The 26897-nt window shown below is 34.8% G+C and overlaps 1 protein-coding gene across 1 annotated transcript in view; it reads right to left on the bottom strand.

The window, feature by feature from the left end:
- myo18aa (myosin XVIIIAa) overlaps positions 1 to 26897 on the bottom strand; it is a 125379-nt gene that overhangs the window by 46135 nt on the left and 52347 nt on the right. The window contains 13 exon segments of the mRNA XM_056467204.1: positions 3254 to 3382; positions 8440 to 8505; positions 11551 to 11660; positions 12961 to 13156; positions 14727 to 14913; positions 15173 to 15332; positions 15421 to 15562; positions 16768 to 16854; positions 19668 to 19866; positions 19940 to 20030; positions 21500 to 21664; positions 23854 to 23998; positions 24077 to 24140. Coding sequence (XP_056323179.1) covers positions 3254 to 3382; positions 8440 to 8505; positions 11551 to 11660; positions 12961 to 13156; positions 14727 to 14913; positions 15173 to 15332; positions 15421 to 15562; positions 16768 to 16854; positions 19668 to 19866; positions 19940 to 20030; positions 21500 to 21664; positions 23854 to 23998; positions 24077 to 24140 — 1741 coding nt within the window.

The following is a 26897-nucleotide window of genomic DNA, read 5'->3' on the forward strand; positions in this document are numbered from 1 at the left end:
TAAATGTTTTACCATATTAATAAAGATGTAAATTGAACTCTTTCTTTTATATACAATTAAAACATAAACAGTACAGCAAAAGTAATAATTGAAAAATATTGCAGTATTTTAGTGTCTCAACTCAATAATGAATTTTTATTATTATTATTATTATTATTATTATTATTTATTGTTGTTAATAACATGAATATTGATTTACATTTTAAAAACATAGTTCTTGAAACCTTAGATTCACAAAACGACAAAAGAAACAAGTTATTTATTACATTTTCTAGGTATAACAAAAACTATAAGATTAAAAAAACATAAGACTATCTATTGAAAAATGAAATGTATAAAAACTTATTTCCACTTGATGCCAAAGAAATATGTCTCTTAAAACTAAATTAAAATTAATATAATACAATATAATACAGTTCAGAAAAAAAAACTTACAAAAGCATTAAAAAAAAACCCTAAAACTGAACATATACCCAATTGTTTTGATTCTACACCCAATTTCTTGATTCTACAATAACCCTACAAACTTTGTCACAGTTATAGCAAGAAAGAGCTTCAGAGAGATGTCACTATTGTGTTGGACAACAGGGAGCCTTCAAATCAAAAGGGTTGAGGATGAGTAATAATCATTTTGACTGAACTCCTGCTTTAATTTCTGCATTAGTGTGTTCAGAACAAACAGGCTGACGATACAGATCTCCATCTGTGAATGACAGGACAGCTTCATTACAAGCACGCCACTAAATGATTAATGTTCCTTTGCGAACACAAACATAAAAGCCACAGTATGACTTTGATATGACATTTTTGAAAAAGCTCAGAAACACTTGCAAACCAAAACTGTACAATTTGATTGGAAATAATTAAACGTGCATGATAAAGAATTAAAGGTTTCATTTGAAGCTGGACTGCATGTTGATTTTGGGCTTTTCATAAAGTGTTGTTTTCTGTCTAATGGAAAGAAAACATCAAAAATGCACTTTCAAGTGTTTCTTTTGCTGCACTTGATTCATTTTGCGTCTGTGTTTGTTATTACAGTACTTTTTATTTTCTCCTGCACAACTTTTTTCTGGATGTTTTTTCCAGTCATGTAGTGACTATATATATACTACTTGACAAAAGTCTTGCCGCCTATACAAGTTCTAGGAAAAACAAATAACTGGACTTCTAGTTGATCAGTTGGTATCAGAAGTGGCTTATATGAAAGGCAAAGGCCTCTAGATTATGCTTATTTTAGAAAAATAAAATATGATCATGCCTTGATTTTAATTATTTAATTAGGACAGTAAGGTCTGACTTTGCTTAGACAAAAGTCTTGTCACTTAACAGAAATGATGTACAGTACAGAATATAAAGTCATGGTGCAGTGGAAAAAGAATGAATATTGTGTCTGACTCCCATGAGCTTGGAGGACTGCATCCATACATCTCTGCACTGAGTCTAATCACTCATTAATAAAGTCATCTGGAATGGCAAAGAAAGCGTTCTTGCAGGACTCCCAGAGTTCATCAAGATTCTTTGGATTCAACTTCAATGCCTCCTCCTCCATCTTACCCCAGACATGCTCAATAATGTTTATGTCTGGTGACCAGGCTGGCCAACTCTGGAGCACCTTGGCCTTCTTTGCTTTCCGGAGCTTTGATGTGGAGGCTGAAGTATGAGGAGCAGCGCTATCCTGCTGAAGAATTTGCCCTCTCCTGTGGTTTGTAATGTAATGGGCAGCACAAATGTCTTGATACCTCAGGCTGTTGATGTTGCCATCCAGTCTGCAGATCTCTCGCACACTCCCATACTGACCAAACTTAACCGAATCTTGTGTTTATGCGAGTTCCAATAGGTCTTCTGCAGTATTAGTGGTGATTGGGATGCAGTTCAACAGATGATTCATTGGAAAAATCTACCTTCTGCCACTTTTCCAAATGATCAACTAGAAGTCAAGTTATTATTTGTTGCTCTTACAACTGGGATCAATGACAAGACTTTTGTCAGGTAGTGTATGCACATATTTTTGCCTCATTGGCATATTTCAACATAACATTTTGGAACATTACCCCTTTTCTCTATGGAAACTATAAAAAAGAGCTTTTTTGTAGTTTGTACTTTTGGGACCTGAATGCAGAGCACAGCTTTTTAAATATCATACTGTTATGCTAATGAGAATGTTAAATTATAATAAAAAACAATTCTGTAGGATCATGTGACACAGAATACTGGAATTATGATGTAAAAAAGCAGCTTTTGCATCACTGAAATAAGTTATATTTTAAAAGGTATTAAAATAAAAAAAAAAACAGAAACACTTTTTCATATTATTAATATTTTTGTTGTATTTTTTTATTATTATTAAATCTTGCCTCCGCATAAAAGACTTGTTTCAAAAACTGTGGTCCAGCTTTATATTAAGTGGACATAACCTCTTAAGACCCAAGGTGGTTTTTTTTTCTTTTTGCTATTTGGGCTTATTAGAACCTAATTAGAATAAAAACGTATCATCTTTTGATACGATGTACTTTTAGAGAAAAATGATGTCCATATATGTGGACTCGTTGTCCGAATTTACATAAAACACCTTTTCCTGAATTTTTATTAATGCATATTTAACATAGAATTTTTTTTTCGTTCTTTGACTATTAGAGAATTAAAAACTAAAAATTTTCCCATTTTGGATGGTTAAAAATAGTGTTTGGGACATTTCATATGCTGCAAAACAGTTGCAGGATGACATGCATGTATGTCTGTAACAAAATCTAAAACATTCAAAGTATTTTAAATAGCTACTTAAAAGCTAAAATGTGCTGTCCACGTATGTGGACACTCAAGCCCTATAGGAGGTTAACTAATATGCACTTACACTGAAATGAATCATTTGTTACAATGTACTTATTGTGTAAATACATGTTTTTACATGGTACTTATAATCGATTAAATATGTGCATGTTGTTACATCTGTAAATAATTTCTGTAATTACATCTTTTGACCCTCTCTTACACTTTAACTCACACTTAAACCAACCCATACTGCCAAACCTGTCTCTAACCCTACCCATATCCCACCTCAAGAGCACCACAATGTTTGGCAATACATTATGAACACAGTAAGTAAACTGTATTTATTTTTTAATGCCACTTAATAGAACTTTTTTTTATCTTAAGGACTCCAAAGCTTTAAAACTGCAGTTTAACAGAAAAATAAATGCAGCGATTCTGATTGATTGACAATGCAATTTCAGCAAAGGTAAAAACAGACATTTACCTTTCTCTTTTTGAAGGCCTGTCGAGACAGAAAGCCCCGGCAGGCGGCCTGGAACAGTGTAATGTTCTGTCTGGTGTGTTCATCCCTCTGTGCCTCTAGTTTAGCCACTGTTCCAGCCCTGAAGAACACCTAACAAATATGAACGCACGCACACACAAACACACACACACACACACACACACACACACACACACACACACACACACACACACACACACACACACACACACACACACACACACACACACACACACACACAGGAGAGAGAGCTTATTAAAGGTGCATATTAAGATGTTCTTCAAATGTCAAAGTAGAATCAAAGGCAATCCAAAATAAACTCATGCACAAAAAAATAAAACACACACAAAATATGTTTATATATTGGATATTAAAATAAAATAAAATGATGAATAGCATTATCAACACAGTAAAATAAAACTAGGAAATTTTTTCAAATCACATTCACTTATTAAAGGGGACCTATTCTGCCTCTTTTTACAAGAAGTAAATAAAAGTTTCAGTTCAAAATACCACAAAAATTATTTTCGCTTAAAATAAAAGTAAATTTTTGCATCCTAAAACTCCGTATTTATAATGCCTCTTAGTCATCGACTATCTGCGGCTCTCATGGTGGATGGCTGCTTCTCAATCAGGGCTGTTTATGCTAACGAAGGAGAGATCGTCACTAATAGGCAGGGCTTTCCCCGTCTGATGTCACAAACAAAGGCAGAATGTCAATCAAAGTGTTTCTCCAGACTGTTTTGAAAGTGACCAAAATCCAACATCAAGCCAATATCTTAAACCAACATCATATTGAGTCAAATACTGACATTTATTTGTCAGGTATGGCAACTAAAATCCAACAGTTGATAAATGTCATAGTGGTAATATCCACACAACGTAAAGCTGTAACATCATTAGACATTGATTTTTGGTTGATTTTAGGTTGGACGTAGGCCTGACATTAGGTTCTGAAGTCAACCCGATTTTCATTTCCAAACAAAATACAACGGCCCCACAATGTTGGGGTATAATGGTGTCTTACAGTAAACATCCATTTGTCTATTTCAGTCATCATACAGTAAACATCCGTCATCTTCTCATCAGTGACATGCATCTAACAGTCTCTTGGTCAATGTGTGTAAGGATTTTGGACATTTTCTTGCACTCTTTTAATGCTTCCAAACAGTTTGCTGCAATTTGAAATCCCTCATGTCTTGAGGTAGATCATTATGATGCAATTTACCTTCTATGTGCGATTTGATTGGACAGGAATCACAGGACTGATTTTTCTATTCCCCGTGGACAAGAAAAAGTAAAGTAGTGACTGCAGGTTGAAGGAAAGTAGTGGAGTAAAAGTATCGATACTGCACTAAAAATGTACTCAAGGTAAAGTAACAGTACACATTTATAAAACTACTCAGTAAATTGCAAGCTCTGAGAAGAACTACTCAGTTACAGTAATTTGAGTATTTGTAATTTGTTACTTCACACCACTGGTTTTGCGTGCATGTTTGAACAGACATATACACATAATAATAATAATAATAATAATAATAATAATAATAATAATAATAATAATAATAATAATAATAATAATAATGATAACAATAATATCTAAACATGTCGACCTTGGTGGGTTTTCTTTTAAAATACTAATTTTATCTTAAATGACCATAAAAAGTTAGGAAAGCAATCGAATGCTTTCATTATAGATCTGTGGATTTTTAATGTGACACGTCTGTTATTTAATGTCATCAAATGAAAAATCTAAATGAGAGATTCATTTGCTGCTCTTTAATTAGATTTAGGGGGATGGGGGTAATCCCCTATTTTTACATCCCAATGTTGACATGTATGCTGATGTAAAATGTCAATAAACAAACCCTGATGGAAGCTCAAGTTGAAAACTATTTCCTGTTGTTTTACACATTTATACTATCGGATACCATATTCACATATAACAGACCATCTGATGCAACATTCTGACTGAAACAACAGAATCAATGTCCATTTAATGCATATTTACGCTTGTTTTCATTGAGCTTTTTTGTTGCTAGAATTCTTCATGAATGGCTCCTGACATTATAATCCATTTCTGAGCCCCAGTTCAGCCTCCGCAAACCTTGACAGCAATTGCAGCTGCCACAAAATAATTACAAACTATTCCAACTTATAACACGCTCCAATAAACCTCCGTTCTTCTGGGAGCGTGCCAGACCGGCCTTGTTTACACGCGACACTGTTTATTTCTTTATTTATTTTTTATCCAGGGGTCCTTTTGGCTCGCCGTGATTTTCCAGCTGATGGGATTAAACTGTTAAGCGCCAGCGTCTGTTCACACTGATTAGGACACCAGGAAAAACACAAACAGACAATGCAACTCATGCCGAGATGAGAGTTTCTTTGATGGACGGACAGAAAACACTGCAAAAAATGCTTTTCTTAAACTCAGATTACATGTTTTTTTCCCCAAATTTCGGCACGATTTGTTTGACGTAAGGTTTCATGGGGATTCATAAACAATAAATGGGTATTGGGATGCAAGATTGTTTCCTTACGTGTAGTGTGTGATGGTGCATAACAACCAATGCCATGTCTGCAATGCTTCACAACGCTATCAAAGCATGTTTTAGTTTTTGTCTTGTTCCTAGTCCAAATACATATTTAAAAATGAGGACTTAGTTCAAAAGTATTTTCTAGTAAGTCTAGACAAGTTTTTTCCTTCAAACAAGCAAAATAATAAATATGAACAGGAACTCTTAATTATCAGTCAGCCGGCTTAAACAAACCTTCATGCTTTTATAAAATCCCAGCATTTAAGATCTAGTTTCTTTAAAAACCAGGGATCTTCACTGCCTGATTGAAATGTGATATAAAGTGGGTCTCAGACCAGACAAGAAGACCCAATAAATTACATTGCTCTGCACCCTGTCTTTAAAATATGGAGATTTATTTTACCCCAGTATTTTCAATGGCGTTTCAGCGGTCGCCTGCTGATCCTGACGGTGCTTTCATTTAAATGATCCTTTTATCTCATTTTACGCTCGAACAACTAAAGTCTATTTAACTGATTATATTTTAATTGAATTACATTATTGATGCTGTCAAAGGAACCTTTTGAAATTGAAAATAGTCAAATTAACCATTCACCTGAAGTTTATCGGTGGCTAACAAAAACTATGCTGTGCATATAGCCTATATGCTAAGTAAAATAGTCTTGTTTTTGGTTTGAAACAAGATTATTTTACTTTCCCCATTGGGAGATTATTTTGCTCATTTCAAAGAAAAAGTAAGTTAATTTAGACTTTTTCTGAAAACAAAACCATTTGTTTTACTTTTACCTGATAAGGACAGCAACAACGAGCCTATAGTGAACATCCGGGTAACGTCAAAAGTAACAGAACCAGAAAAATCTTGATGGTTCTGTGGGTCTCGTCTATCAAATCTGATCTTTATTTTGTATTTTCTATTGGGTTCAAGTCAGGTGACTGGCTGGGCCATTCCACAGCTTGATTTTCTTTCTCTAAAAGCATTTGAGAGTTTCCTTGGCTGTGTTTTGGATCATTGTCTGTCTGAAATGTCCACCCTGGTTTCATCTTCATCATCCTGATAATGCAGATGTTGGACTGAAGCAGCTGATATTCATTTATATTGAGGAAGGGCAGAGTGTTACTGAAGAACTACTGATAGATTTCAGCTGCTGTCTGGGCTTTCACTGCCTTTCTACACCTTCCTTTCTTCGTGTTCAACACTTTTTCCCTCCATCATTTAATTAATACGCATAACTTAATTTGAAAACTAATTAGTTTTGTTTTCTTTGCATACATAACTGCAATATAACTACACTGTTCCAATTTACTATGACCTTTTATGTGAAGCTGCTTTGACACAATCTACATTGTAAAAGAGCTATACAAATAAAGGTGAATTGAATTGAATTGAATATGGATTTCTTTGGTTGTTACGATCATTCAGGGAACATTTCAAGTCAATGACACCTTTAGAAATATGTTTTCTGAAGATTGTCACCAGGACAGAAACTGCGAAATTTAGCACCATGATCAAATAGTTTTTTCATTTGTTGTTGCGAAATCTCTTTTGCCAGTTCACATGCACAATGCAATTTCAAACGAAGCTTCGAAACATAATCAAGATGTTGTTCAGGTCATTAGACCAGTGATCTTGTTCGTGGCCCATTAAAAATAAGTGTGACCAAACACCAATTCTGCCAGACTAAAACCTAAAGACCGTAAAATTATTATATTACTGTCCTGCTATTTTAAGTTAATACAGTATAGGCTATTTAACCTATAGACCCACACGGAATCTGCAGATTTCCCAAGATTTTTAGCCTATCGAGTCTACTGAGTTTACTTGTTTAAATGTGTGTAAATTTATATTTATTCAGTTTTAAAATTAATTTCAGTAATATTACTGACTAATATGAAAATGTTTATATAATTTATTCACAATACTGTTTGTAAAGTCATGTTTTCAGTCGTTTATTAGATATACTATTTGAGAAAGTTGCTTTGTTTACCAAATAAGTGGATCTAATTGGATTTGTATAGTAAACATTAAATAAAAGTTAAAAAGGTATTACTTTTATTTCATATATTTAGTTTTTAGTTATTATACTCCTAAAATCATTCCACATAACTCCACATTTTTTTACAAAATTCTGCGCAGAAATAGCAAAAAATGTACGCAGATTCTATCTGGCCCTATAGTTACTGTTGTAAGAAAGTATCAGCATTCGGTATATACATTCAATACCACCTTTGCTTGAAACCCGATCTAATCCTGTTTACATGAAATAAGCTGCTGCTCACAAGCAGGCTTGAGCTACCAGACCTGTTGCTATGACAACAACCCTCAGATGAGTTTTGACTGAATGAAACTATCCTGGATCGTGTCAAACCATTGATAACCAAATTCAGCTAATTGAGTAATCCACATACGAAGAACAAACCCCTCCAGGTTTAGTTCTTCCCTGGCTCAAATGCTACTTGATCTAAGATTAAATATCATTTAGACATTTGGACTAAAACCAACACAATAATCTTAAGTAAGAAACTCTTAAGATTTTTTTTTTGCAGTGAACACAAAAAATTTGACTCACCTGCATCCTTTGATGCTTCTAAAAGCACAAAACGAATATAAAACAAAGTGTAGAAACTCACCCTGCTCAAACCCATGTGATAACTGCTCTTCTCCAGTTCCAGCGACTCCAAAAGCTCCTCTACAGCCTGCAATGACACACAAACACACTCACTGTCATGTCCAGTTCACACAGTGTACATTACAAAGCACTGCTGACCCTGGTGCAGGCCTGTAGGACACACACTGACCATAAAGTCCCCAAACTGTCCAGACCACCATCACCACTGATACTGTCCCTCTCTCTCACGCAGAAAGGTCTGGAGAACTCGATCTGTCTGAAAGGCCCCGTCTACATTACCGCAGTAAAGGGGGATCTGGCCCCCGACTACTAAAGGGCCATTGTTTGAATGGCTTCACAAAACAGCTTCTCCTCCGAGACGCGTTTCCACCTCCCTCTGTCTGTCTCTTTATCTCAGTGTCGCTCAAGATCTCCATAGTTTCTTTTTTCTCTGGGACTCGAAACAACACTGACCTTCACTGCTGTGTCACAAAAGGAGGACGGGTGTCTTACTGTAGTATTTTTACTGCACATAATTGGAAAAAACGTACATATTCATGTATACAGTTGAAGTCAGAAGCCCTCCTAAATTATTAGCCCTGCTGTAGTTTTTTGTCCCCAATTTCTGTTTAACTGAAAGAAGATTCTTAACACAATAGTTTTAATAACTCATTTCTAATAACTGATTTATTTTATCTTTGCCATGATGACAGAACATAATATTTGACTAGATATTATACAAGACACTAGTATTCAGCTTAAAGTGACATTTAAAGGCTTAACTAGGTTAATTAGACAAGTTAGGGTAATTAGACAAGTCATTGTAGAACTGGTTTGTTCTGTTATAGACAATCAAGAGAAATACTGCTTAAGGGAGCTAATAATATTGACCTTAAAATGTTTTTAAAAAAGTTTAAACTGATTTTATTCTAGTATATAAAACAATTAAAATAATAAGAAAAGATATTATAGGAAATACTGTGAAAAATGTCTTTCTCTGTTAAACATCATTCGGAAAATATTTGAAAAAGATGGACAGGAGGGCTTATAATTTTGACTTCAGCTGTATATATTTTAAAACAGCACAATATAAAGTCATTGTGGTAAATAGAACTGTAATTTTGAGAAAACCAAGTCACAATTGTAACTGGATATTAAGTCCTATTGGAAGGTATTAAAATCATAATTTTAAAAATCATGATTATTGAGTATAAATTCACCAGATTTAACCCTTATACCCCTCACAATCACTGCACTCATCATCATTTAACATTTGCACATTTAAAAATGTGCACATATTCATTGCACTGATTCATTTATTTGAACTGTACATACCCACTGCACATGTACATTTGTAATTGTTTATCCATCTGCACACTTCTGATTATTAATAGCATCCTGTACATATATTCATTTATTGTAAATCTCTGTTCATAGCTAATACAACCTGTATATAATGTTCATAGTACATCCATCTGTGAATATCACCATAGTTTTTCTATAACTGCACTTTATAACTTATACCTGCATCCTGCACTTGCTGCTATTGCACTGCTGATTAGACCGAGACTGCATTTCGTTGCCTTGTACTTGTACATGTGTAATGACAATAAAGTTAGATCTAATCTAATCTAATCTTAACCAGATGAAATGAAAAGCTCTACTTGGAAATAATTCAAAAGCTTAGACTGATTGGGACGATTTTGTAGGAGAGCGAATCTGCATAAAATATAAAACACCAATCACAAGCACAGTAAATACGGTAGAGCAATAAATAGTGTCTTATGGTCGTCTGCGAGTCTAGCAGTATTCAGGTAAACACATTGAATAATCAAATGTAAAATAACACTGTATAGGCTTCATTTGATGTACAAAAAATATAATTAATCTTTCTTAAAGATGCAATTTTATATCTGAATATGAATTTATATCTCATAATTGTGCCTTGATTTCTTATAATTGCAATTTTATGTCACAATATGATATTTCTCATCACTTTCTCATGATATTACATCATTACACATTTGCACAATATGACTACATTTTAATTTCATGTAATTACAATTCTATATCTGCCAATATGACTACATCTCACAAGTGCATGTTGATTTTCTCATTATTGCAGTATTATATATATCAGGCACTGAATTTGTATTGTACAGTTCAGACTGATCACAAAATGACCTTTTATCTCATATTTCACAATTAGGATGACTATATCTCATGTCTCACAATATGACTTTACAGTAGAAGGCACAGTATGACTTATAATAAAATAACTTATAATAAACTGACTTATGACTTATAATAAACTTATAATATAAATTATGATATAAAGTGTTTTCTTGTGATTATATTTCTCATATTTCTCAGTTTCATCTCTGAATATGACTTTACATCTCATGATTGTGCCATGATTTCTCATTATTGTAGTTCTGTCTCATAATTGTGACTTAATTTCTTTTAGTTATGATATTATATCTTATAATAGGTGACAACTGTGACTTGGCTTTCTCATATTTACAGTTTCATATACCACAATGACTTTATAATGTACATTTTGTGATTTATTTTAATTTGTATAATTCTTTAACATAACAACCTGAGCATAATTTATGCAAATGACATTAATTTTTAAATCGAATTATATATTATGCTAGATTTCCTAATGAAGCTCTGTTCATTCACTAATGCAGCAAAGCCCATTTTTATTTGCATTTGGCACAATGTTAATCCTGAATCCTGTCTGCCATTTACATGCTCAGGGCCACAGAGCAAAGGTTTTGTGTAGTAAAACTCTCTGTTCCCCTCGGCTAATCACAGGGCCAAAACCCGATTAGGAGGCCCCTGGATGGAGACGTTTTTTCCTTGCTGATAATTACAGTACATTTGGGCATTTAGTAAAGCGCTAAAGCCCAGAGCAATTACTACATTTTTCCTGTCTGGTCCGAGTATTGATTCAAGTTGGAGGCCCAGCTGGGGTTTCTTGATTAAGCCCTCACAATAACCCTGATTACCCAGAGTTCATTTCTGCCTCAGACTCACACAAAAACACACAAGAGCCTAAAACTTCATTTCGCCAGCTTTTGTTCTATTATTCCAATGCTTATTATTCTCTTAAATATCTACTCACTCGTTTCTCATCCTTCACAATGTAGTTTCGGCCCAGTTTCTTGGTCAAGTGAGGAGCCAGAACGTCAAAGCGTCTCCTGAACTCAGAGAACACCATGTGGTCGGGATAACCTGTGCAAAACATTCAGATTTTTAGCTGGAATTAATGGAGAGGACTTGATTTATGTTGTAAGGGTTCAGGTGCGATTAATTCCTGAAGCTTTTGTTATGGTATACGACAGCACGTCATGATTTCGCGAAGTACAATGCAATCCTGGATTAACATCTATGTCGCATCAGAAATCGAGACTCATCAGACTAGGCAACGTTTTTTTCAATCTTCTATTGTCCAATTTTGGTGAGCCTGTGCGAACTGTAGCCTCAATTTCCTGTTCTTAGCTGACAGGAGTGGCACCGGGTGTGGTCTTCTGCTGCTGTAGCCCATCCGCCTCAAGGTTGGACGTGTTGTGCATTCAGAGGTACTCTTCTGCATACATTGGTTGTAATGAGTGGTTATCTGAGTTACTGTTGCCTTTCTATCAGCTGGAACCAGCCATTCTCCTCTGACCTCTGGCATCAACAAGGCATTTGTGCCCACAGAGCTGCCGCTCACTGGATATTTTTTCTTTTTCAGACCATTCTTTGTAAACCCTAGAGATGGTTGTAGACAGGTGTACCTAATAAAGTGGCCGGTGATTGTAGATGTTAATTCAAGAACATGTACGGTACTTGGTGAAATCAGGTTGGCGACATACGATATTATCACAGTATTGACCCAAGCTGCAAAAAATATCATTTTAACAGGTATAAAAACAAAAAACACTGCATATTGTTTTACTGTGTGCATTCAATGTTTTAAACTATTTAAATTGCAAAAGGGTGATAAAGTACACTTTACAATAAAGTCTCATTAGTAAAAATTAGTTAATGCATTAACATCAACAATGAGAAATAGCCATATTGAAGTTTTAAGTGAATTTTAGTAAAATGATTAAAACTAATGTTTTTAATGCATCGTTAGGAATTAACTAAGAAATTAACATCAGACTTTAGTTAAATTAACTGGTGGTAACAAATAGAGCCTTACTGTACAGAGTTAACAAACAGAAGACCTATAGTCACAGAATTTGTCATAGAAAAGATTTCGTAGGAAGGATCAACTTTAAATATTAGTGTTTGAAAATAGATCCTTCTATTAAGTTTCAAAGCATTGGGTTTGATTTAACAAACCATTAATTTAACAATCTGACTATTCTTAAAAACCACTCTAAAAGTTTAAACAATTATTTTAAATAATTGTTTAAATAATTGTTAACTGTATTTATCCTACAATATCAATATTGTTCATGTTCATTATTACGATAAATTGAATGAATGAATGAATACCAGCAAATGTCTTCATGTTTGATTGGATATTCTCATATTTTCTCACCTTGTCTGTAAATCCTCAAGCTGTCCAGCAGTTTAAAGCCATGGATTTGAGCCCTGAGCAAAGCCACATCAATCTGCATAAGTCCAGGATCACAGCTTTCGTCTGGAGACCCTGCGGCCCTCAGAACCTCCGCACGGGGTAACAGACAGTGGACGAAGTGAACTTTGGATCTGCGGACGGTGTCCAACAGTGCATCCTAATTGAAAAGACCAAATTTATAAATTAGCATAAGAGTGCGATTAAATAAAGCTGTTGGTGATTCAGACAACATGCAAAATAAAGAACGCAGACCCAGCAGCTCATTTCCATCATAACCAATATAATCTACCAAGAGGAACTGTTAAGGCTCAAACATCAGTGTGATCAAACATGTTCACTCCTGCTTGTGTCGTTAACACATTAAAAATAAGATGAGTTAGATAACATCCATTTCTTTTTGTTGTTTCTCATCTTACACTGTAAATGTGATTAATTTTACTTCGTTATTAAACCTATTGCCTTTTAAATCAACATAACAGTTCCAAGTTACAACATGTTTAGTCAGTTTAACTAAAGTCAATAAGTAAAGTCAACTTGTTGCTTTAAAAAGTGCTGCATTTAGGTTTTTAACTCTCCTAAAACATAAAAATACCACAATATGTTTGCAGATATTGAGGAAACATGTTAAGTGAACATTCTAGTCTATCTGAAAAGCAATGCTAAAGTCAGTTATTCTCCATTGAAAATGTCCTTACCTATAGGATGCCTGTCTTTGTTTTGGTCTCTATAACCTGCCCCATGCCCGTTTAAAGGTCCTGTGAAGTGCTTTGAAATGTGCATTTTTTTATTCGATGTTTAACGTAATCTCAACCGAAAAATGAAGGGTAGGACATGTATTATCTCCTCCTCTTTGTAAAAACAGCCAATAGGGTATTGTTTAAATCACAGCTCTGCCAGTGAGTGTGGTTGAGCTCAAGCACATCAAAATGAAAAGCAAATGAGAACTGTCTTGAATGGGGCAGAGCATGTCAGACACTAGAGAGCATTTGATTGGACAAGATTTGATGAGAAGCTAAAACTGTTCATCAATTTAGGCGTGACAAACCGCAAACTGTGGATGTTTATATCAGTTTTATATTTTCTAAAGGGGAATTTTGTCATTGTTTTGGAGCAAACTAGCTGATAAATATCCTTAAAACTAACAGACCGAAACGAACATCTAACTATTATTATTTTTTTCACAGGACCTTTAACCAATTATATTTTGGCACCGCTGGATGCTTTCGCTGAAAACAGCGTATTTCATTTCAGTCATGAAGGCCGAAAGCGTGACCTTCAGAGGACACTTGCAGTCTCCGAAATGAGACGCTGTTTTAAAGTTATAATAATCCACATGAGGTGGTTTTTAATTAGCAAATTATATAAATATTACAAATGTAAACCTTAAATGAGCAGCTTACAGTGTAAGGCTTGATCATACAACACATTCGCTCCTGTTGGTGTCATCAATTTTTTGACTGTAAGTAGTTCTAGCCATAAATCTGTAGTTTACTAGGAAAGGATGGGCAGTTTTGATGGAATGTTGAGGTAAAACCTAAAGATTTGCTTGGTTGTTGTTACTGTTGGTCAAAAATGGACAAAGCTAACAGTGTTGGGTTAAAAAGTTAATTTGAATTGACATTTTATTTAAAATATGAGCCCAATGTTAAATTTGTCCATATTTGACCCAACGCTATGACAACCCAGAAGTTGTTAGAGTATTCAGCCTGGGACTCTTGAAAACCCACCACTTGGAGTTTAATCTGAAGGCAAAGAGACTTCTTCTTGACTGCCGCCATGCCTGTGGTGAAGGTCTTCCTCATGCTGGTGGCCCGACGCATGGCGAGCTGAGAAACGCCCTCCAGTCCAGCGATGGATCCGGTCAGAACCGCAGCGCTGCTGGAGCGGCCCACAAACATCCCGCTGATGCTTTTTCTGTTAGAACAAAGAGCAAAAATATGCTACCATGTCTACAGTGGATGCAAGTGCTGATACTGAAGAAAACAACAAACATTTTCTAATGGATGAATGATTCAATGACTAAATGAGTCTGAATCAATAATCAAAAGTCCAATGTGATTTCAAATCAGCAACAAAATCTGACATGAACTCAATCCCAAAACCCCAAAATGTTGCATCTTATGCACATATTTGACAGCTGGAGCGATGTGATTATTCTTCCAATGAGTCTTACTTCTGTGAGTTCAGCAGCAGATTGGCTGCGTTCTGGGGGGTGGGGTTTAGCCTGGCTAGATTCAGCCAACCAAATGTGTCATATTCCACCCAGTCTGTGCCATGACTGTGTCCGAGCACAAAATGGTTTGTGTTTTCGCTTTTAAGCACCACTGTGTGACCTGCAGATAGACAACAGTATGTACAAACTGGTCTCAGGCAGAATGTAAACTTTTAAGAGTACAATTTTTTTGTGATTGTGTGTGTGACCTGTGCTTTCTCCCTCGGCAGGACCATAGTAACTGAAGAGTCGCTGCAGGAGTGTTTCCTCAGAGCCTCCAGGCTGTAAAACCTCCTCCTCCATCAGCCAGAACAGACCTCTTGCTTCATCCGTACGGGACAGAGTACGTACCTAAAACACAGACATGAATATCCAGTCAAAAAATAACAGTGTTCACTTTTCAAGACACACTTTTCCATCAGATCTCATGTACTGTACTTATTAACATTGTTTAAACAGACCGCAGTGTATCTGGAGAAACAAGATTACTCTACAGTAGCAAGGAGCTATTTTCTCATCCACATGTATTAATGCAAATTTTTAGATGACAAATAATCAAGATGAGCATAATATCCTAAAATGCACATACAAATGTGCTTAATTGCGAATTTTTTTTAATATGATGCAAAACCCATTTATCAGTCTCTTCAGGATTTTGTAAGGAATGTTTGGTAACACTTACTTGAAGGGGGTGTTCATAAGACTGTCATGCAGGGCTTGACATTAACTTTTTTTGATCACCAGCCATTGTGGCTAGTAGTCCAACATTACTAGCCGCTCGCCATTTTCACTATGTTGTTGTTAGGAAAATGTTAGAAACCTGTCTTTCTCTTGACAACTACCAAGACAACATAACTTGTCATAAATCCGTCATAAACATGATTGTCATGAGGCCATTATTATTATTATTATTATTATTATTATTATTATTATTATTGTTATTATTATTATTATTATTTTATTTTTTATTTATTTTTTTATTTTTTATTTATTTTTTTATATATTATTTTAATCGTGAATATTTTTGTAATATTGAATATGAAAAATTGAATTTGTCAAAGTAAATGTCAAATAATAACTTGACACAAACAAATACATCATACCTGTCTGTCTTGACAATTACATATACCAAGACAACATAACTAGTCATAAATCTATCATAAACATGATTGTCATAAGGCCATTATTACTGTAACCATGAATATTTTTGGAATATCTCAATTGAATAAAAAAACTGAAGTAAATGTCAAATAATTTTTGATAACAGATTATTTAATAACATGTAATTACATTTTAGCATTTTTACATTTGTAGTTGAGGTCAGCAAAAAATATTAGCGACTCTGTCATCAAATCTATGACACAATTCACAAAATCCTGGAGGGACTGATTGACTGAATTGATGGATTTATATGCAACAGTAAAAGCTAATGTAATTTCACCTCAACAACTGAAATGATTGGATAACACACAATACATATACACAGAACGTTCACTAAAACAGTCAGACAGACACACAAACATCATGTGTTGAGTGGTTGTGGACGAGTGTCTCACCAGGGTTTGACTGGAAGACTGATCGATCACAGCCACTGAGCGAGAAGGACTGGGCTCCAGGTCATCCAGAGTGATTTCAATATTCTCCTATGGGACACACAGTCAGAGGGTTGTGTTGAATTCATTTGTGACTCATGATGCTCTGCTTTAGTTAAAATAAACACAATGAACAAAAAATTGGATATGCCAATACTTGTGGAGCTAATCGAATGAATAAAGCATTATAATGTGGAAGATGAATAGGACATAATAGATGTTGTAAAAGCATAGACTATGTAAGACTTGGTAACATTTTAATACAGTCCATTAGTTAATACAGCATGTTTAAATGTAATTACTAACATTGTAACAATACATTTATGTTAATGTTAGTTAATAAAAATAAAGTCATTCATTGTTAGTTCTTGTTGACTCACAGTGCATTAATAATGTTAACAAGCACAACTTTGGATTTAATATCGCATTAGTAAATATTGATCTATGATTAATAAATGTTAGGGGTGTGACGAGATGCTTACTCCACGAGATTGAGTTCACGAGAACGAGACGAGACGAGATTTTTACACTAAGAAATCTTCAATGATGAAATATATGAATGGAAAATAGTCTTTTATTCAACTGAAAAAAAAATCACAAATTGTAAAACTATTTAGGTGCTTTTTAAAATCAACTTGTTATTTTACTTCTATTTTAATGAATTCTATAAAGTAAAGGACATGCAAATACTACAAAATATTTTGCTAATAGCCTACCTGAATGGAAAATTGTCTTTTTATATAGAAGTTGAATATTAGCAAAATATTTGGCAACATATTAATGAAAAATAGATTTTTATTAAAATAATTTAGCTGCTTTTTTATTGTAATGAATGCTATTTTATTTCTATAGTTTTTTTATTTTAATGAATTCTATGCTGTAAAGTACATGCAAACACTGCTAAATATTTAGTCAAACTCTACTGACTGCTTTCTCCCCAGTACAATTTCACATAAGGAATCGAACTCCTTTCCACAATTTGAACTTTAAATTGATGTAATTTTTGGTATTTAATTTTGTTTATTTTTTAGCAGTTTTACTTTCATTCAGAAAGATTTCATTCATGTCCCCGTCACAAACTCTGAGCTACTAAATGCAAATATAAAGTAAGGACTGATAGGAGAGAGTTGTTTTAATGTAATCTGATACCGCACATTGACAGTATAAACGTGTGTTTGGTGATGATGAAGGCGTGTGTCTCAAGTCTCCAGATTTTCACTGTGTGTAAGCGCACACTCAGAGGTGTATCTGCGGTCTTTTACTGACTCTGTAGCTGCAGAGAATAGTGTCAAACAGCCGTGTGTGTATGTCTTGACGCAAAATGCGACTAAAAGACCTACACGACTGTAATAGTTGGATTACGGTCGTTAATCTGCACTGAAATAGGAATACTCTACATGTCTAAATTCCATTTGTTTACGACGATTAGGACTTTCAGCATACCTAAAGTGCTATTCCATCGCATGGTTTTAAAGCATGGTTAATGTGTGTGGCGGCAGTTGTAGCCTCTGTTGGACACAGCAGCTGCTGGCTTGCATGGTTTGGGACTTGTGGAGCTGCGTATCGATGGATTTGCTCTTCAGTGTTTGGACTTTCAGCAGTGAAAATTAACCCACACTGAACTGAACTAAACTGAACTTAAACTCTGAAAACTGGACTGACACAGTTTGAAATGACTATAATCTTCTATGTGAAGCTGCTTTGACACCGAAAGCAGACTTCCCCATACTTAAAGCTAAAATATATATTTTAGTTTATTTTACATTAGGCTATTTGTAGATTAAAAACATTTATTTTTACCTATTTCCAGACCCCCCCAAACCCCCCACCCTCAAAATTCACACCCTGCAATTCGTCCATAACTATGAATCAAGCAGAGGTGAGGGATTCTTAGTTTGACTTTTCAGTAATCGTCTACTCTTCCCTGTTGATCACCCCTGACCTACTTTCTGCTGAATCTAAATTTTACGATCTGAATTTCTGGTTTGAAAATTTAGGATATTGAATTTGATGTTCTGAATTTCTTCATCTTGAAAATTTTTAACTGTATTTTTACAAACTGGATATCTACAGTCTGAAATCAGTTTGAAAATACGTCTATAAAAAATTCAGTCTTGAAAAATTCAGTTGTCTCAAATTTCAGAAGTTCAATGTTCACGCTATGAAATTCAGATTCAAATTAAGAAATTCAAATTCAAAAAAATGTTGAAGGCATATACAAATTCAGATTTATTAAATTTTAATAATCAATAATTCAAATGAACACAACTCAAATTCAGATTGTTTTGACATTATTATTAGCTCCATTAATTCACTGCAGTGTATGAGTGCGTGTGTGAATGAGTGTGTATGGGTGTTTTCCATATATGGGTTGCAGGTAGAAGGGCATCCACTGCATAAAACACATGCTGGAATAGTTGGCGGTTCATTCTGCTGTGGTGACCCCTGATAAATGAGGGACTAAGCAGAAGGAAAATAAATGAATGAATGAATAAATAGTACTAATATATATATATATATATATATATATATATATATATATATATATATATATATATATATATATATATATATATATATATATATATATATATATATATATATATATATATAATTTTTTAAATACAGATTACCCATGACAACCCCTATCACACACACATCTAATTTTAACATTCTTTAAGGGGGATCAAGCATAATTATGGAGGTCAAACCCCTCCAAACTCCCCTGTAATTCACACCCTGCAAATGAATACAAAAGGGCTGGTACTGCCCTAGTGCCCTAGATTTTTACATTGAGAGTGCAATGTGTTTGTTTTACACTGGACTGAGAGACACAGACTTCTGGGTGTATTTACTGTACACACCTCCTTGTAACGCTCCAGCTCCTTTACGAACGTTCGCTCCTGGAAAAGCGTCTGCAGACGTTCCTGGGCATAGTTATGGCAGAGCTCCTCAAACGTGGCGCCGCGCTGGATCTGAGTCTTCACCTGCCGAGGGTTCTGGAATCCGGGAGTGTCCACAATCAGCAGAGAACACAGGGAATGCTGACTGGACTTCAGCGCTCTGAAAAAAGACAAAAAAAAAAACACACTAAATCAGCTCCTACTGCACTGGGTGATCAGGGGTCACTGATTACCTGTTAATCAGAGAGATGATGAGCGTGAAGAGCTCAGAGTATAAACCAGCCGCCATGGACTCCAAACACTCCGCTGCTGTGGCTTTAGATGCTGAAATGAACACAAAGTTCACATGTTTTGAGATATAAGATAGATTGTGACATAAGACTGCCATGAGACTATTTATTCATAACATGATACATCATGAACATGAAGGAGAATTTATGCATTCTTATGACAACTGTCTTTAAGGCCCAATCCCAATTCTACCCCTTACCCCTACCCCTCGTTTTGCACATTCCTGTGAAGGGGTAGGGGTGTCCCAATTCCCAGAGAAAGAGAGGTCCTATGGCCGAGAGAGACGCTGCTAGCATATGTTCTCAATTACAGTAACATACATTTTCTCAATTACAGTGTTCTCAATCACAGTAACGCACATTAAGTGTTCTTCAGTGTTCTCAATCACAGTAACGCACATTAAGTGTTCTTCAGTGTTCTCAATCACAGTAACCAACACAATCTCACGGCAATTCGTAACTTTTTGATTTAGTGGCTAATTCGTACGAATTCGTACGATCTAATTCGTACAATTTAGTACGATTTGCTCATCCCCCAATGACGGTTGGGTTTAGGGGCGGGGTTAGGAGCCACGCCTCCTTTTTAAAATCGTACAATTTCGCACAACTGAACTCGTACGAATTGGTACGAATTAGCCACCAAACTGACAAAACGTAAAATACTTACGTTTTCTCGTGAGATCAGGCTGCAGTAACGCACATTAAGTGTTCTTCAGTGTTCTCAATCACAGTAACCAACACAATCTCACGGCAATTCGTAACTTTTTGATTTAGTGGCTAATTCGTACGAATTCGTACGATCTAATTCGTACAATTTAGTACGATTTGCTCATCCCCCAATGACGGTTGGGTTTAGGGGCGGGGTTAGGAGCCACGCCTCCTTTTTAAAATCGTACAATTTCGCACAACTGAACTCGTACGAATTGGTACGAATTAGCCACCAAACTGACAAAACGTAAAATACTTACGTTTTCTCGTGAGATCAGGCTGCAGTAACGCACATTAAGTGTTCTTCAGTGTTCTCAATCACAGTAACGCACATTAAGTGTTCTTCAGTGTTCTCAATTACAGTAACACACATTTTATTATAAGTAACGGTAACGACATTGTAACGGGGGAAACGGGTGTTCATTTGGTTACTTGTTACTGAAAAAAGTAGCACCGTTAGTAACACAATTTATTTATAGCACCTTTATTCCCATCACTGCTCATGACAAATATGTTTATGACTGATTTATGACAAGTTATGTTGTCTTAATAATGTCAAGTTGTCATGACAAAGGTTACGATGTAACTGTTTGTCAAGTTGCAAAAAAGACGCCTAAAACAATGTCATCTTTGCATTTATTTAGCTAAGGACACTTAATGACATTTGTTATAAGCATGCATAGAATCTTCTTCATATTCATGGCATGTGCTATGTCATAATTATAAAGGTGTCAGTCTTATGAACACCCCTTCATGTAAAGTGTTACCAAATGCATTAGCAAAGATAAACTCTACCTGCGTGGTCCGTGTCTTCGGTACTCGGCCGGAGGCTTGCGGAGCGCGGTAGTGTGCCTTTTCCTTGAGGTTTAAAGATGGCAGAAGACAGCTCTTCCAGTGAGCAGCCCAGAAGATACGCTGCTTTCTGTGCCCATTCATGTCTGGCAAACTGCTTTCGGCCGGCTGAAAGGTCAAAAAGCCACATTCACAAAAGAAAAGCAGCATTACAACAAAACCTCCATCACATTACACTGAACTACAATAGATTTTCCAGCTACTCTGAGAGCTCTTTGGTCAAGCGTCCAGAGAAACTTTCATCTCCTGGATTGAGGATCAAAGAAAGCAACATTTTCATTCGGGCGCTCGACATCAGAGAGCAGAAACAATCACAAAGGCTGATGAAAGGTGGACATGTGGTTGTATTAAGATGCTAAATAAATAAGAATGATAAAAGCAGCCACTAGAGACTGAGCGAGAGTAACTTGCATTTACCTGCGTCTGTTTCTGGGTTAGGATGGGATCAGCATGCAACATCAATACATGCAATAAAACACATGATTAAAATGGTTAAATGCAACAACAACAACTTGTATAGATGGAGAAACACTATAAAATACTGATGATGATGACTGACAAATGTTTTAGAGCTCAAACACACAACATCAGACTGCTAGATTAGTATTGAGACTCTACTGACTCTTAGTGGACAGATGGTAAAATACACTCAAATGAATGAAAGTGATTAAACTGCAAGCAATTGAGCTATGTTAATATTTGTGGAGGATTTAAGAAATAATAAGATATGAATTTATGGTAGAAGGCGAATAAAAAGTTTGCGTTCTGATTTTTAAAAACATTTGTTTTATATGACATTATAAGTCAAGTATAGTGACAGTAAAAACAGTTATAATGTTACCAAAAGTCAAAAAGGTAAATACCATATGTTTGATAGGTTTAATTAAAGCTTGATCAATACAGAGTTCAAAATGAAAGGCATTTCGTAACATTATAAATGTCATTTTTCAATCTAATGTATTTAAAAGAACAGGATTTATAAAAAAAAAAAAAAAAAAAAAATATATATATATATATATATATATATATATATATACACACACACACACACGCTACCTGACAAAAGACTTGATGCCTATCCAAGTTGTAGGAATAACAACATGATAACTGGACTTCTAGTTGATCATTTGGTATCAGAAGTGGCTTATATGAAAGGCAAAGGGCTCTAGATTACGCTTATATTACCATAATAAATTATGATCATGCCTTGATTTTGAATGATTTAATTAGGACAGTAAGGTGTGACTTTGCTTGGAAAAAAGTCTTGTCACTTAACAGTAATAATGTACAGTATAGAATATAAAGTCATGCTGCAGTGGAAACAGAATGAATATTGTGTCTGACTCCCATGAGCTTGGAGGACTGCATCCATACATCTCTGCAATGACTCAAAACACTTATTGAAGTCATCTGGAATGGCAAAGAAAGCGTTCTTGCAGGACTCCCAGAGTTCATCAAGATTCTTTGGAATCATCTTCAATGTCTCCTCCTCCATCTTACCCCAGACATGCTCAATAATGTTCATGGCTGGTGACTGGGCTGGCCAATCCTGGAGCACCTTGACCTTCTTTGTTTCAGGAACTTTGATGTGGAGGCTGAAGTATGAGAAGGAGCGCTATCCTGCTGAAGATTTTGCCTTCTCCTGTGCTTTGTAATGTAATGGGCAGCACAAATGTCTTGATACCTCAGGCTGTTGATGTTGCCATCCACTCTGCAGATCTCTCGCACGCCCCCATTCTGAATGTAACCCCAAACCAGGATTTTTCCTCCACCAAACTTGACTGATTTCTTTGAGAATCTTGGGTCCATGCGGGTTCCAGTAGGTCTTCTGCAGTATTAGTGATGATTGGGATGCAGTTCAAAAGATGATTCATCAAAAACAATTACCTTCTGCCACTTTTCCAAATGATCAACTAGAAGTCAAGTTATTATTTGTTGCTCTTTTAACTGGGATCGATGACAAGACTTTTGTCAGGTATTGTGTATATATACAATACCTGATTATATACAATTATATACATGCCTTTTCAGTCAGTCATGATCAAATTTAAGACATTTACAAAGTTAAATATATATTTTAAATAAATGCTGCTCTTTTGACAATTCCGATCATCAATCAATAAATAAATTATCAGTTTCCAAAGAAATAATAAATGACACAAAGAGTCTAAAAAGCCTGTAAAGTGCCACTACTGACTCTCAGTGGACAGATATTAAAATACACTCTTTGCAGTTAGACATTCTAGTGCTTTCATACATTTAGATATTTGTATTAGTTTCAACACTGGTAGCTTTACCTTTAGTGGCCCCGGCAGCACCGAGATGGTAAATGGCCCCTAAGATCAGCCAGACAGTCTTCAGTTCTTCAGGAGAGACTCCCAGCACTTTCATGGCAGCCTGTAGTTTGGTGAACTGCTGAGTGGCTTTCTGCTTGTCATCGAGCTACAGAAAAGGACGTATGATATAATGTGTACTGATAAAATAGTTATGCGTTATGAAGATACATGTGGCATGTCTTACCTTTGAGGGAGGAAGGAGCCCAAAAGTGCTGTTCTCAGCCAAGTGATTGAAATGAAGTTCAGTCCTGAAAGGCACACAAAGTTCCTTCAGCTGATCAACTATAATCTGAACAAGTTGCTGTTGTGCAGGAACGTCAATTTGCATGCTGTTTTAATCATTTATCTGCACAATTCTGGATAAATGACTTAAAACAGATCATGATTCTCGCATGATTGTGAATAGAAATGTAACAAAAACAGTATTATTTACTGGAGGTTCTGGAAAGAATGTTAATTGTTGTAGTCTGTTTAAAATATTTTACTAAATTGAATGAATTTGAATCACTTCAACGGATAAATCAGTTTCTGGAATGAATGATTCATTGACTTAATGAGTCATTAAGACTTGTCTCAGCTTTTATTAGCAATTCTCTTGAACAACAAATGATTCAATGACTCACTCAACGATTTTACTTGTTTCATTGCTGGATGAATAAAGATTTTCAAACTATTCTCTTCAACAAATGACGGAATGACTAGACTTGTTTCATGACTGGACGAATCAGTGTTTTGATCAGAAGTTTCTTGATTGAATGATTCAATTACTCAAAGATTCATTACTTGAAAATTAAGCAATTCTGAACTATTCTCTTAAACAGGTGATTCAGTTACTAGGACTTGTTTTATGACTGGATGAATCAGCATTTTGAACAAGTTTCTTAAACAAATGGTTCAATGACTCATATGTCACTTGTTTCATCACTGGATAAATCAGCATCGTTGAACTATTCTAATGAACAAATGACTTAATGACTAGATTTGTTTCATGACTGGATGAATCAGTGTTTTTGAACAAGTTTCTTAAACAAATAATTCAATGAATCAAATATTTCACTTGTTTCACTACTGGATGAATCAGCATTTTTTTTACTATTTTCTTAAACAACTGATTCAATGACTAGTTTTGTTTCATGGCTGGATGAATCAGTGTTTTTGAACAAGTTTCTTGAACGAATGATTCAATGACTAGTTTTGTTTGATGACTGGATGAATCAGTGTTTTTGAACAAGTTTCTTAAACAAATAATTCAATGAATCAAATATTTCACTTGTTTCACTACTGGATGAATCAGCATTTTTTTTACTATTTTCTTAAACAACTGATTCAATGACTAGTTTTGTTTGATGACTGGATGAATCAGTGTTTTTGAACAAGTTTCTTGAATGAATGATTCAATGACTAGTTTTGTTTCATGGCTGGATGAATCAGTGTTTTTGAACAAGTTTCTTGAATGAATGATTCAATGACTAGTTTTGTTTGATGACTGGATGAATCAGTGTTTTTGAACAAGTTTCTTGAACGAATGATTCAATGACTAGTTTTGTTTGATGACTGGATTAATCTGTGTTTTTGAACAAGTTTCTTGAATGAATGATTCAATGACTAGTTTTGTTTGATGACTGGATTAATCAGTGTTTTTTAACAAGTTTCTTGAATGAATGATTCAATGACTAGTTTTGTTTGATGACTGGATTAATCAGTGTTATTGAACAAGTTTCTTGAAGGAATGATTCAATGACTAGTTTTGTTTGATGACTGGATTAATCAGTGTTATTGAACAAGTTTCTTGAAGGAATGATTCAATGACTAGTTTTGTTTGATGACAGGATGAATCAGTGTTTTTTAACAAGTTTCTTGAATGAATGATTCAGTGACTAGTTTTTTTTCATGGCTGGATGAATCAGTGTTTTTGAACAAGTTTCTTAAACGAATTATTTAATTCCTCAAATATTTACCTTCACTTCAAATTTCACTTGTTTCATTACTGAATGAATCAACATTTTTTAACTATTCTTAGTAATTCCCTTAAACATGAAATGATTCAGAGACTAGGAATTATCAGTGTTTTTGTATAAGATTCCTAAATGAATGATTTGATGTCTCACTTATAAAATTCCACTTGTTTCATTACTTGATAAATAAGCATTTCTGAACTATTATTTTACACACGTAATTCAGTGACTAGGAATTGTTTTATGACTGGATGAATCAGTGTTTTTAAATAAATTTTGAATGAATAATTCAATGACTCATATTTCACTTTTGGATGAATTAGCATTTTGAACTGTTCTCTTGAACAAATGATTCAATGACTAATTTTGTTTTTTGACTGGATTTATCAATGTTTTTGAACAAGTTTCTAGAATGAATGATTCAATGATTGAAGCATTTTACTTGTTTCATTACTGGCTGAATCAGCAGTTTGAACTATTCTCTTGAATAATTGATTCAATGACTAGATTTGTTTCATGACTGAATGAATCAGTGTTTTTGAACAAGTTCTTTGAACGAATGATTGAGTGACTAGATTTGTTTTATGACTGGATGAATCAGTGTTTTCAACAAGTTTCTTGAACGAATGATTGAGTGACTAGATTTGTTTTATGACTGGATGAATCAGTGTTTTCAACAAGTTTCTTGAATGAATGATTCAGTGATTAGATTTGTTTCATGACTGGATGAATCAGTGTTTTTAAAAGTTTCTTGAATGAATGATTCAATGACTCAAATATTTAACTTGTTTCATTACTGGATGAATCAGCATTTGTGAACTGTTCAAGAGAATAGTTCACAAATGCTGATTCATCCAGTAATGAAACGACTTAAATATTTGAGTCATTGAATCATTCGTTCAAGAAACTTGTTCAAACACTGATTCATCCAGATTCAATAATTTGATTCAATAATTTTAACATGTTTCATGACTGGATGAATCAGTGTTTTTAAACAAGTTTCTTGAAATAATAATTTAATGACTCACTCATACAGATTTTAATTGTTTC

The sequence above is a fragment of the Danio aesculapii genome, chromosome 10 (assembly GCF_903798145.1).
Source record: "Danio aesculapii chromosome 10, fDanAes4.1, whole genome shotgun sequence".
Taxonomy (NCBI): Eukaryota; Metazoa; Chordata; class Actinopteri; order Cypriniformes; family Danionidae; genus Danio; species Danio aesculapii.